The following is a 13,479-nucleotide window of genomic DNA, read 5'->3' as shown; positions in this document are numbered from 1 at the left end:
TTTTAGATAGCAGGTTCGAATCCAGGTGGAAATCGTTTTGACTCTCGGTCAGTGATCTCATGTCATTGTTGTTTTGTAACAATGGTTTCCTTACCTGCGGTCTGGTCTGGAGAGACTGTTTAGTCATAATTTCGTTAGGTCTGACGTCAGAGCTTGTTTGTACAGTCGCCATCAGATATATCGGGGCGGCCGAGGTGCTCACAAATATCTGAACACGCCTATATGAGGGCCATTTAGTTTTTACTAATTAAGGTTTTGTAAAATGGAAACATTAAAATAAAACTATGTGACTTGTTTATTAATTTATTTCACAATAAAATTGCACATCGATACAAACAAAAATACAAGTAAAATATAAATAGTTAAATACAAAACGGGAGATCAAATCATCAGTGATTAAGATTAATATAATTAATAAAAAGTTTTATGCAAGAAAATGGCGAGATAGTCACAGAGATAAAAGACAGCCAGAGGTAGGTTGCTAAGACAAAATGTGCCATTTTTATCCAAAAGGGTACTTAGTATGGGGTTAAGGAGTGTACAGATTTTTAAAGGGTCGGCAACGCGCGTGTAATATCTCCGGTGTTGCAGGCGTCCATAGGCTACGGTAACTGCTTACCATCAGGCGGGCCGTATGCTTGATTGCCACCGACGTGGTATAAAAAAATATTGTCGGTTGTCAATAAGGCGCTGTTTCCATATAGCTTCAATTCGAAATCAACCGTATCGACAAGCGACAATGTGGTACCTTTTGGTAGAAAACGTCACAAATTATGATTTTATAACACACCCATTCCGCTTGTTTACGCGCGACACGCACACATACACAACAAGGGCTGAGCGGTAAATGGTTCCAAAGAGGATATAATAGGATAGAGCGGTACTGTCATAGTAAATTTTGTAACCACAGTAAATTCACTGCCATCTATCGGCACACTTTAAAACTAAAAATGAAGATTCATAAAAATACGATAAAATGTATTTAAATATGGATAAATGATTTGTTTTATTTGCATTAATTATTTTTATATGATTTTGACCCATGTCAAATAACAAACGAAACCGTCAACGCCCTCTATACGAAAGTAGGCCAAAGGTAGTGGCGTCATCTGATCGAGAATCAAATTTTCGTGATTTTTGAGGCACGTTTTTTTCTTAGACTGTATCCATCTATTACGGAGTTATATCTATCTTTGATGGTTCAAACCCGGTATACGTAAGTGCGTGCGCAATGAGGGCTACCGCGTTTAATTTCGCCGCTAGGGGCGCTAGTGTAGATGGAGGTCTTTCAAAATGTCAAATGCATAATAGTTTTGGGGGTTTCAAGCTTTTTTTACAGGGAATTTTCACTCCTTATTCATAATTGTGGTATATCTGTTATTAATCATAAACAATAGATATAGCTCGATCACAGCTCAATAAATGTTAGTGGTTTAAAAAAAGTGCCAACTAAAATATATGCAAAATTAAACACATTTAGACGTTAAAATACCTTTGTGTATATTAATAATGTATTGATTTTATAAAAATAAGCATAGAAGAATTTTGAAATCTGTTTTTATGGACCTACATCTACAGTGGCGCCAACAGGTGAGCACAGAAACGGTAGCCCTCAATCTTATGGGACCTGCCTCTGTTCTATCTGTCAATGGAGTTGGTAGCTGTCATATATACAGGTTGAAATTTTACTCACCAGCTCTCTGCGTAGTGGCTTTATAGGTCATACAGAACAACTTTTATTATGGGACCAATCCCGAAATCGCGAAAAAAAATTTTGCTGTCCCATAGAAATCAGCGGCATCACATAAGCCGGAGTGTATTCATACATTCATATTCATATTCTTTTATTCAGTATAAATTATACATTATCAATATAAAAAACAGTAGTAATATGCTAATAAGTACATAGTCATATAAATCATACAAGATAAACAATAAAAACTCATATAAAAATAATTTAGGTCAATAAAGATATTTGCAATTAAAAATTCAAGATTATAATTAAGTATAATGAAACAGACAAATGTTTTTTCCGCGATTTCGGCATTGTTCCCATAATAAAAGCTGTTCAGTATGACCTATAAAGTCACTACGCAGAGTATGGTTGGTGATTAAAATGTCATCATGTAGATGGCGCCAGTATAGGTTTTACCGATCTCTAACTTTATTCTCTGGGATTTGGCTTAAATAGCTTGCATCCAGACCATAAAAGAACAAGAATTTGACTCTATTAGGTAAAACCCTATGCTGGCGCCAACCGACCGACCTCATTCTGTGTATAGTCTCATTTTATTTAAGTCCTTGCTTTAAGGATGACTCACGTTAGACCGGGCCGTGACCGGGCCGGAGCTTTCGGCGCTTCGTTTTCTATGGAAAGCATCACGTGATCACCTGTCATGTCATAGAAAAGTAAGCGCCGGAAGCTCCGGCCCGGACACGGCCCGGTCTAACGTGAGTCATCCTTTAGGCGATCCTAATCATAAAGGTTTTCTAAAAGCGTCTAAATGTAAATATATCTTAGTCTAAAATTTTGATAGATTACAGTAAACGCAATGATTATTTCAGTCCAGGGTACAATAGTATTTATCCATATCCATACTAATATTATAAATGCGAAAGTCTGTCTGTCTGTCTGTGTGTTACCTCTTCAGTTGAAATTTGGTATACAGATAGTTTGAGTCCCGGGGAAGGACATAGGATACTTTTTATCCCAAAACTCACCTCTTAAGGGGGTGAAAAGGGGGGTTGAAATTTGTATGGGGAATCAATAACCGCTGAACCGATTTAGATGAAACTTGGTATGGGGATAGTTTGAGCTGTGGGAAATGATATAGATTAACTTTTATCCCCGAAATCGTCCCTTAAGGGTGTAAAAATGGGGTTGAAATGTATAGTGTGGATCAATTTGGGGGTGAAAAAGGATAGATTAAAAAGCAGATTTGTTTAAGAATTAAGGTACCCAAATTACTAATTCCACGCAGAGGAAGTCGCGGGCAAAAGTTAGTATGTCATATTCCTCGCGTTATCCCGGCTAATTGCCACAGCTCGTTGGGATCCGCTTGGCAGTACTGTTGTTCCTAGTTTTTGGAACCATATGTCAAGGTTTAGCTATTTGCCTAAGAGGCACTTCATGTTGTAGACATGACACCCGGTCACAATATCTGTGCACCTGACCTCGTGACGTCATATCGGCGGTCTGGGTACGGTGTGAAAAAAAGTTTTTTCGAGAAATGTGGAGGTAAAAAAAATTGTAGATGCTAACCGTACTGTCGCACCGGGGAGTGCGCGGAGAGGTGACAGGGGAAGCGGGAGAGGCGCCACATTCCAGCGAGGTGCACAGATATTGTGACCGGGTTGTAGAAGAATCTTCAGAAGTCAATATAGTTGTTATTGGTGTTTGGGCTGATGATGCTCCTAAGCCAGTTGGCGGTGAACTGTACATTGTGGTAAATCCCGGGCTGGTGGTCCACTCCGCAGCCGAACCCTGCTGACGTGATGCCGGCCAGATAGTATCTCCCGCTGTCCAGGACTATCAAAGGGCCGCCCGAGTCACCTGAAAGGAACAAATAAAACGTTTGCAAAAGTACGTATAAACTCATAACGTTCTCATTGGAGTTGAAATTGACCGGTTCGAACCCTGGCTCGTTCCAATGATATTTACCAAAGATAGATATAACTTCGTAATAGATGGATACAGTCTAAGGAAAAAACGTGCCTCGAAAATCACGAAAATTTGATTCTCGATCAGATGGGGCCACTAGTTTTGCCCTACTCTCGTATAGAGGGCGTTGACTGTTTCGTTTGTTATTTATAATTTTAACGCATACCAGTGAAAGCACATGGGTCAAATCATATAAAAATAATTAATGCAAATAAAAAAAATCATTTATCCATATTTAAATACATTTTATCGTATTTTTATAAATCTTAATTTTTAGTTTTAAAGTATGTCGACAGATGGCAGTGAATTTACTGAGGTTACAAAATTTACTATGACAGTACCGCTCTAGTATAAGTTACTCTATGATATTTACCAATGGCTTTTAGAAGGAAATCATGCTGAGGAAACCGGTTCAATTACAATAAGGCCTAGTTTCCCCTTTGGGTTGGAATGTCAGATAGTAATCCCTTTAAAAAATTAGGATAATTTTTATGCCACAGACCCTGGCCGAGGGAGATGGGACAGTACATTTATTAGGCACTGGACCTCCCAACATCTTAGTTTAGGTATTAACATAGTAATTAAGGTATATTTGTAACTGACAAAATATGGATTGAATCGTCTGAAATAAATGTTACATCTGGGGCCTCGGGCTACTATAGGATGCAACAAAGAAAGAACATGGTAGAATGACAATCAATTGCGTTACCTAAGCAAGCGTCCTGGTGTCCATCCGAATGCCCCGCGCAGATCATCTCAGAATGGATCTCAACTGTGATCTGCTTTCGTTGATGCCAGTTGATGCACTGCTCTGTACCTACAAAGGTTAAATTATTTGGGTATTAATACAGTAAACATATTCCCAAGTTTTCTAACTGGTCTAAGATATTCACTATATTATTATCATTCAGTGTTATTAGGTTTCAGCTTCACGTCACGGAGATGAAGATGTTGCAATGGATGTGTGGCGTTACGCGACTAGATCGCATACGTAACGAACACATCCGTGGCAGCCTCGGAATCCGTGACGTAGCGGATAAGCTGCAGGAAAGTCGTCTCCGGAGGTATGGCCATATAAGCCGCAGACCGGTGGACTACGTCGGAAACAGATGCCTCAACCTCACTGTCCAAGGCCCTAGATAACGCGGCCGCGGTAGGCCTAAGAAGCGCTGGCTGGACGTCGTGATAGCGGACATGCAAGAGAACAATCTCACACCTGAGGATGCCGAAGACCGGGCAAAGTGGAGAAGATTGAGTAGGAAAGCGAACCCTGGCGCTAGGCCGGGAAAACGCTAGGTCGAAGAAGAAGAAGTGTTATTAGGTTTCTTGCACCAGCCAAACACCTTGCAGCCACTACATTTTAGAGCTGATGAAAAAGGATTGTGGCGCTAATAAGCTAAGCAATATATGACAAGCGGCTCAATTATAAACTCAGGCAAAGATGGCGGTTAAAAAAGGCGGGGGTCCCTATGGATATTGTGCATATACTTAGGAGTTGGTACTTGTGTCAAGTTAATGTTGTCAGATGGGGTAAAGAAGTGTCAGAGGAATACAGGTTGGAGTGCGGAGTGAGACAGGGTGGGAGAACGTCTCCTAAGCTCTTCAACCTGTACATTAATGCTCTCATCGAGGAGCTCAGCAGCATACATGTCGGCTGCCATATTAGCGGAGTATGTATGAATAATATTAGCTATGCTGACGACATGGTGCTGTTGAGTCCCTCGCCGGGAGGACTTGAAATACTGCTGAAGGTGTGTGAGAAGTATGCATGTAAACATGGCCTCAAATATAACGCTCTGAAAAGTGAACTTATGGTTTTTAAGTCTGGGACGAAATGTCCATCTGTTGTACCGCCGTTATATCTAAATGGCACACCCCTTAAACGAGTGACATGTGTCAAATATTTAGGCCACTTAGTCGATGAAAATCTGCGTGACGACGCAGATATAGATAGGGAACGTAGGGCGCTGGCGATAAGAGCGAATATGATAGCACATAGGTTCAGAGGTTGTACAGCTCAGGTCAAAATAACTCTCTTTAGAGCCTACTGTACCTCTCTTTATACCTGCAGCTTGTGGGCTAATTATTCGCAAAGATCGATCAGCGCCCTTCGGGTACAGTTCAACAACGCCTTCAGGGTGCTGTTGCGTCTGCCTCGCTTCTGCAGCGCGTCAGGCATGTTCGCGGACGCGCAGGTAGACGGTTTCTTTGCCACAATAAGAAAGCGCGCCGCCGCCACGCGTCGCAGAGTGCTTGGCAGTAGCAACAGTAAGCAACAGTATCCTGAGTGTGATAGCGGGTAGGCTCGATAGTCGCTATATGCAGCACTGGGCGAGCCTGCATCGTTCCCTAGCTAAGTATGTATTGTAGTTGTAGATATCTAGTAAGTTAAGTAATAATTAATTGTATCTAACATAGTTTTAAGTTCCTGCATGTTCGACTAACCTGTTATGGATTTCTGTGGTCCGAAATAAATGATTTTTATTTTTATTTTATTTTTTAAATACGAAATATTCAAAAGCCACTGGTAAAAGATTTTTTGAGATGCTGAAAATCTAGAAGGAAGGTCTTTGTCCAGCATTTGCAATAAAAAACACTTACTCAATATAGGCACTGTAGCCGATTGAAGCAAATTCGTCCCAGTATGTCCATTGCTTGTATCCGTTTTTCCCCATCCAGCTATTACTCCACTCTTCCCCCTCAATTCCAATGTAGCTTCCGGCAGACAGATGGGGAGTATGTGGCTGGCATAGGCGATTGGTCGAGAGAGCTTGAGCAGAGCTATGTCGTAGCGGTCTGGCTGAGTCATTCGAAATTGGAAGAGCGGGTGGAGGATTTTTTGGATGACCCTGGAAGAAAAATAAATGAATTATGATTAGGCATATCAGTCATTATAAATTTATGGTAGGTACTTTGCTTTCTAGCAACTCACTTGCTTTTTGTAGCTTGAGTTACCAGTCACCCTATAAGTAGAGTTCACTAAAAAATACGTGTATAAAGCCTGTAAAGGTGTAAGGGCTCTGGAGAGAAGCGCGCAGCTTTTTTAAAACCTCGCCATAAATTTATATTACTTTTACCACTTTCTAGCCACTTGGCAAGTGACAGCGTGTAAAACCGCCACCAAAAACGTCACATTTGTCTAGTAATATCCCGTTTATAGCGGCACAGTGCTAAAATTTGAAACAAAGTCACCCGTGGTATTTCTAGACCGATATGACATTCAATCTTCAAGAAATTAGTGTTATCCCATCATCACGTTAACATCTGTAACTGTACCCTTTTCAAGCAAATAAATGATTTATGATTTATCAGGCTGGCAACACTTGCAACCCCTCTGATGTTGCAGGTTTCCATAGGTAACGGAAATTGCGTACCATCAAATCGATTCGTCTGCTCCTCTGTCTCCTATATCACAAAAAACTTAACTTAGGCTTTAAAAGTATTATAGTATTATTTACTCCACTTTCCGGGCAGTATTGGATCCAGCAGTGGTATCCAAATCCAAGGTTCCAAGCCACACCGCGATATCTCTCGGATGCGCGCGCGACGCGCAGTGAGCTGCTGTCACCACGAACTAGTGGGACAATAACAAGTAATATTACCCGATTTTCCTGGCAGTATTGGATCCAGCAGTGGTGTCCAAGGCTCCAAGCGACACCGCGATATCTCTCGGATGCACTCACGACACGCAGTGAGCTGCTGTCACCACGAATTAGTGGGACACCAACAAGTAATATTACCCGACTTTCCTGGCAGTATTGGATCCAACAGTAGTGTCCAAGGTTCCAAGCCACACCGCGATATCTCTTGGATGCGCTCACGACACGCAGTGAGCTGCTGTCACCACGAATTAGTGGGACACCAACAAGTAATATTACCCGACTTTCCTGGCAGTATTGGATCCAGCAGTGGTGTCCAAGGCTCCAAACCACACCGCGATATCTCTTGGATGCGCTCACGACACGCAGTGAGCTGCTGTGACCACGAATTAGTGGGACACCAACAAGTAATATTACCCGACTTTCCTGGCAGTATTGGATCCAGCAGTGGTATCCAACGCTCCAAGCCACACCGCAATATCTCTGGGATGCGCGCGCGACACGCAATGTGCTGCTGTCGCCACGAACCAATGGGATACTGAAACCATAAAAGGGTACCTATAGGGTAACTTATAAATATATACAAGGTACCGTTTCTTAAACCCTAATTTCCTGTTTTTTTTTGTTATTTTGCTCCTAACATAGATAGTGGATCGTGAAACTCTTTTTTAAAGGAATGGCCAGGGATTGAACAAAAGGCTGGAAAAAGTGGGAGGCCAGCAGCGGGCAGGGCACTATGGGCTCCCAATAATAATAAATGATAGATAAACATATACCTAAGACCCCTCCACACTGGAACTCAGAGATCCTGACGTGTGCTTGCCACGGAAACTCGGCAAATCTCGCCTCTCGTCCACCTATGATCCTCTTCTGCAGAATACGGGTGGATGGAAGACCGCAGTCCAACTGGAATTTAAAATATTGAAAATTAATATGCTCACTCTCCCCTGTCTCTACATTCTAGAAACTGCTGCTTTTATTAGGAAACATAATATAACCAAAGATATATATAACTCCGTAAATTCCATAACAGATGGACACAGTGATATTTGGGTACGGAACCCTAAAAAGGTAACAAAAACCTGTGTACTATCGTCGTCTACCCTCCTCCGGAAAACATTGTTGGGGACCACACTGCGCTGCGGCACGCGCAAGCGCGGCGGCGCCTTGTAGCGCCATTCTGATGACGTCATGCTGGAACTGACAAGTAAATAATTAGTATTCTGCAAGTTTCATAAAGCATCAGGTATAAAACTTTGAGGACAACTCACGCCTCACGCTAGTACGGCCACTCTATCAAATATTTTAAACTAACCACAATAAATAAATAAATAAATATAAATAAATTTTCTTTATTTCAATAACACAACTAAAAGTTACATTAAGTACTTATAAATAGGTAAGGATGGAGGTACATACATCAGTCTGATTTAGGTACGTAAATAAACTAATTTAGTTGTAAAGTTATACATTATGAGAAGAATGAGTCCTTTACTCCCCGTACTAGTTAAAACTGTATCACGGTGAAGTAAGATTCGTCACCCGCAAACACAATGACTGATTCTTGAACGTCTTAAGACAGTCTTGTTGATGTTTTTTGTATCTGACATGGTTACTTGGTTATTTTCTGATAAAACTTTGAGGACAACTCACGCCTCACGCTAGTACGGCCACTCTATCAAATATTTTAAACTAACCACAATGACTGATTCTTGAACGTCTTAAGACAGTCTTGTTGATGTTTTTTGTATCTGACATGGTTACTTGGTTATTTTCTGAGTCTCTGTCTCTGAAGTTAAATTAACAATCCTATATTGAGTCTAGTATGTTATTAGCTTCTTACTGACTGCAACTGTCAACTAAATCATCATCGCATTTCATCGCATTTATTCGTGATAAACTATGACCTTTAGGCGGGCCAGGACAGATTCGCATTAAATCAGTTGAGGTTTAGGCCTTAATCTGAGTAAGTACGACTCTAAGGTTGCAAGTTTCTATTTAATTCGGATACTAAATAGGTTCCATTATGAATAGGGCATTTTCTAATTTATCCAAGTACCTAAAATGTTAGGTTATTAAAATCTCAAATTCCTAGCACTTCAGATTCTCATTATGCCGAAATCTGAGTAGGACAGAAAATTACATATTAGAATCTAGGTATGTGTAATTCCGAGTACGACCGATTCGATGTTGATCGGATTCTGTTATAATTTTTTTTTTAAAATTATCCAAAAAATATGTACCATTATGCCAAAATAGATACTTGTCCATTTAACATTTCCTTCTTACCCTGAGTCGACGGAGCCCCGCTATGCGTGGCTCCTATTTCTCGGCGGTTTGCCCTTCGGGCATCTAAAGCAACCTAACGAACCTAACCTACCTACCTATTGATTTAGTGTGACATTATTCATCATTAAAAGATTTTGTTCAATTTCTTAATCGAATCGTTGCTAATCGGATGAGATATTCATATTCATATTCATTTTATTTGGTAATATTTAATTACATGTCAACCCTAATATAAAATATGTTACAAATAGCATTATTATTATAAGAAACTGCATTAGTCCTAATCAAACTCGTTACCAATCTGACGTAGTACTATCATGTCACAGGACCCCTTTATTCGAGTCTGTCCTACTCAGAAATTGGCTTAAAGAGAAAGTGACTTCCATATCATAAGTCGTATGTCGAAACTGCTTTATTCAGAAACATACCTATAGCAAATCAGACCTCAACAGAGTCGTACTTACTTAGATTCTGGCCTAAAACCCAACTGCCTTAATACGAATCTGTCCTGGCCTACCTAAAGGCTAGATACAAAAGGTATAATAACAACAAAGAAATATAAATATAAAAATAAAGAGTTTACCACGAAATGGTCCCGCCTCAGCATAATGCTAACCCATAAGTCAGCGCTGATCTTCCGACGAGACCATTTTGAGGGCCACGAACGAACGCAGCTGTACGACACGGCCCTATTTTAAAACTGAACGCGACTTGCGGCGGCGAATGAGCGGCGATCAGCGCCATCTATATAATCTAACTAGGTTAAAACTCCTCTTATCGTCTGTGTAATTTCCTTTGCCTTCGCACATAGCAAGTAAAAAACCATCAGACACTTCAATCTCTAGCAGTCAAAGGGCCTCAAGGGGGATGATCGAGTTTCTTTGCAGGCAGCAACACGTCGTGTTTTGTTTGTGATGATCAAATTTGCAAGAATCTGTGTCTCTACCTCTCTTTCTCCCTGACGCAGCATGTGAGCAGCCAGCCGCCGCCGCAGCCGCGAGCGCGTGCGCCGCCTCGCAGCCAACATGTCAGAGCTAAAGTGCATGGTCGGGCTTCACCGCCCACGCTGCACGAGGCGGGGTAGCCGAGGAGAGAGATCATGCGGCTGGTGAGAGCTGAAAAGCATATATAGAAGACAGTTAAACTTTTGAAATATGCGAGGATCCTTGAAAATGATGTAAGATAATTAGTAGCTTAATGAAATGGGGTTGGCAACTCTCAAAGGTTTGCATAGATTGCGCCATCATCGCATGCCCCTCTATGAGGGCATAAAATTCCATTAAAAAACAAAAAATTTACATAATTCTCGGGATTGACAGGGCAAGCTATGCTGGCGCCATCTGCTAAATACTTCGACCGGCCAATCCCATTGTGTCATTCGCATGTTTTCAGTCAAAAATTGCTCGACAAGTTTTGCTTCAAAGCAATGCTTAAATAAAGGACTTTTTGTTACGGGTTACGGAGTGTATTTGTTTGTTTAGAGCAAGTTTCGTCCAAATTTAATTTTATCGTTAGTTTTTGAAGTTTTATATGACGCTTTGAATATAAAATAATTCCCCTCCGAATCCGAACAAAATCGTGCCATATTGGAATGTCATTTATGATTTGATCGAAACAATGTGCTACGAGTATACGAAAACTATTTTACCGATGAGATAATAAAGAAAACTTACATTCAACAGCTCCCGCCCGTCCAGTAACATTCAAAATCATCAGAGGAATCAGCACCCTCGAGCTCAGCCGCCATTTTATTTTTGTCCGCCATCTTGTATACTCCAAAACGTTCCGTTTCTTGCATTCTCTATTCTCTTTTTGAAATCTAGATCTAATGTTGCGCCTATAATGTTTGTCGAGACCATTTCTGCATCCATGATTATTAATGGGATTTTCACTTCTTTTATAATATGTTTTTCGGAATTTGGAATGTGTTTGTGTATGTGAAAGCCATGTTGTATTCACCGCTGGCATGGTGTCGATGTGTGGGTGGTTGATGACATATCGTCGTTGTAGTTGTTTTTTCTGAAATCCAGAGCAAATAAAAGTATTTAAAAAGGCTAGTATTTAAACGATCAGCGAAAAAATGCAACTCTAACCTAATCTTAAAACTAATCGCACAGCAAAAAAAAAAAAAAAATTGCCGAGCAAAACAGTATTTATTTAAGAAATCATTCGAGATAATAAAATTATATTTTAAAGAAATTGATAAACTAAGGCCGACATAACGAGATATATCTAATAAATAAAAAAACAGAAAACACTCAATAATAGCTCCCTATATTACAATATAACTCATAAATGGAGCCCGAATCAGATTTTAATACCTTGTTATGAAAAGGTTATGGATATGATCTATCAAATGGTACCATATTTTATTTGCTTTTTTAATGTTTGAAAAAATTATAAAATTTTGAGGTCTTGTCTACTGTTCCAATATATTTATTAAGTTTCCAATTTATGTATTGTGATAAATTGCTCATTTTCTAGAGTTAGACCAAGAAAAGTGCAACGATTTTGATAGCATACGCAGTGTTATTTATACGTCATAATTGCGTGCTATCAAAATCGTTGCAAAATCGTTCTTGGTCTAATCTTCTATTTAACTAGATTAAGTTATACAATCTGACATGTGTCAACAACCCTATTAAAGGATCCATGGAGACTATATAAAGGAGCCAAATCTCTATAGTACGAAAAGTGTCCATCAAAAAACAGTAATTAGGCGGCGCCACCATACACCGAAATACTACCAAAAACAACCTACGTAAGTCAGGTTATTTGTTGCCTTATATGGTTCATGTTATACTCATGTCCCAGAGCCTAACTAGCGCCACCGGAGAGATTAGGAACTATTATTTAAAGCTGAAAGCGGTCACTTTTGCAACAATTCTGCCATAAGAGATTGGCATCCTTCCTATACCATCCATAAAAAGATCTATAACCGTCGCTTTTCCCAGACCTAGTGCTTTGCTTGTAACCTATAGGCAGGAGAAACCCAACCCCGCGATTAAACGCGAAAGCCGCGCGCTCCGCTGCGCAGCTAGGACGACCTCTAATCGTACTCTAATCAACGTAGGCCAGTCAATTAGTCTTTGGGTTGACACCTTTTTTTACAACGTTGCCCAAAAATGCGTCTGACATACTTCAACTTCAACTTCAAAAATCGTTTATTCAAGTAGGCTTAATTATGGATGGTATAGAAAGGATCGCAATCTCTTATGGCAGAATTGTTGTAAAAGTGACCGCGTTAAGCTTTAAATAATAGTTCCTAATCTCTCCGGTGGCGCTAGTTAGGCTCTGGGACATGAGTATAACATGAACCATATAAGGCAACAAATAACCCGACCAAATTACGTAGGTTGTTTTTGGTAGTATTTCGGTGTATGGTGGCGCCGCCTAATTACTGTTTTTTGATGGACACTTTTCATACATAGAGATTTGGCTCCTTTATACAGTCTCCATGGGCTTAATAATAAATTAATAAGCACTTTTGACATGTCATACAAAATATAAGTAAATATTACAATCATTAATAATAATAAAAAAAAACAATACAATAAATCAGCGTCGGTTCGCTGAGCACTTGCGTTCATTCAGTGCTCCATGTCGTATAAATATACTAAGTTTGATATTTGAAGAAAAAAAAACAATTGGTAACAATTCATAACAAGTAACAACATATTTTTATACTGCGACATATTCTCGATAATAATAATAAATGTTATTAAAAATATATTATAATAAAATTTTACAAATGTTTGCGTATCAAATTTGAAGATAATATATTTTTGAGCCATCTATCTATAGGCCTACGACTTGGTGACCTTTAAGAGTTATAGAATTTAGCAAGAATTATCTAATCTACGTACTGCCCGATTCGAATTTTACTTATTCGATCTCTTTCCGATATGATACTAATCTATCAGTGTCAAA

The 13,479-nt window shown here is 39.8% G+C and overlaps 1 protein-coding gene across 1 annotated transcript; it reads right to left on the bottom strand.

Annotated features, from left to right (window-relative positions):
* Nucleotides 1-3,363: 3,363 nt before the first annotated feature.
* Nucleotides 3,364-11,595, bottom strand: LOC134752598 (serine protease 42). The gene is made up of 9 exons (XM_063688267.1): nucleotides 11,223-11,595; nucleotides 10,496-10,664; nucleotides 8,343-8,460; nucleotides 8,037-8,166; nucleotides 7,678-7,798; nucleotides 7,540-7,605; nucleotides 6,263-6,510; nucleotides 4,371-4,478; nucleotides 3,364-3,553 (listed from the first exon to the last, which is right to left on the bottom strand). The coding sequence occupies exons 1-9, from the start codon at nucleotides 11,515-11,517 to the stop codon at nucleotides 3,369-3,371; spliced, it is 1,440 nt and encodes a 479-aa protein (XP_063544337.1). The 5' UTR covers nucleotides 11,518-11,595; the 3' UTR covers nucleotides 3,364-3,368.
* Between the last annotated feature and the right edge of the window lie 1,884 nt (nucleotides 11,596-13,479).

This window comes from Cydia strobilella, chromosome 25 (assembly GCF_947568885.1).
Source record: "Cydia strobilella chromosome 25, ilCydStro3.1, whole genome shotgun sequence".
NCBI classification, from domain to species: Eukaryota; Metazoa; Arthropoda; class Insecta; order Lepidoptera; family Tortricidae; genus Cydia; species Cydia strobilella.
The sequence above is the reverse complement of the archived record's forward strand: the minus strand, read 5'-3'. Positions and strand labels throughout refer to the sequence as shown.

Coding starts and splice junctions, on each gene's coding strand:
- LOC134752598 (XM_063688267.1), bottom strand. CDS start 11,517: ATGCCAGCGGTGAATACAACATGGCTTTCACATACACAAACACATTCC. Junction 7,799..8,036: donor CCAGTGTGGAGGGGTCTTAG/GTATATGTTTAT, acceptor TTATGGTTTCAG/TATCCCATTGGTTCGTGGCG. Junction 7,606..7,677: donor AATACTGCCAGGAAAGTCGG/GTAATATTACTT, acceptor AGCGCATCCAAG/AGATATCGCGGTGTGGTTTG.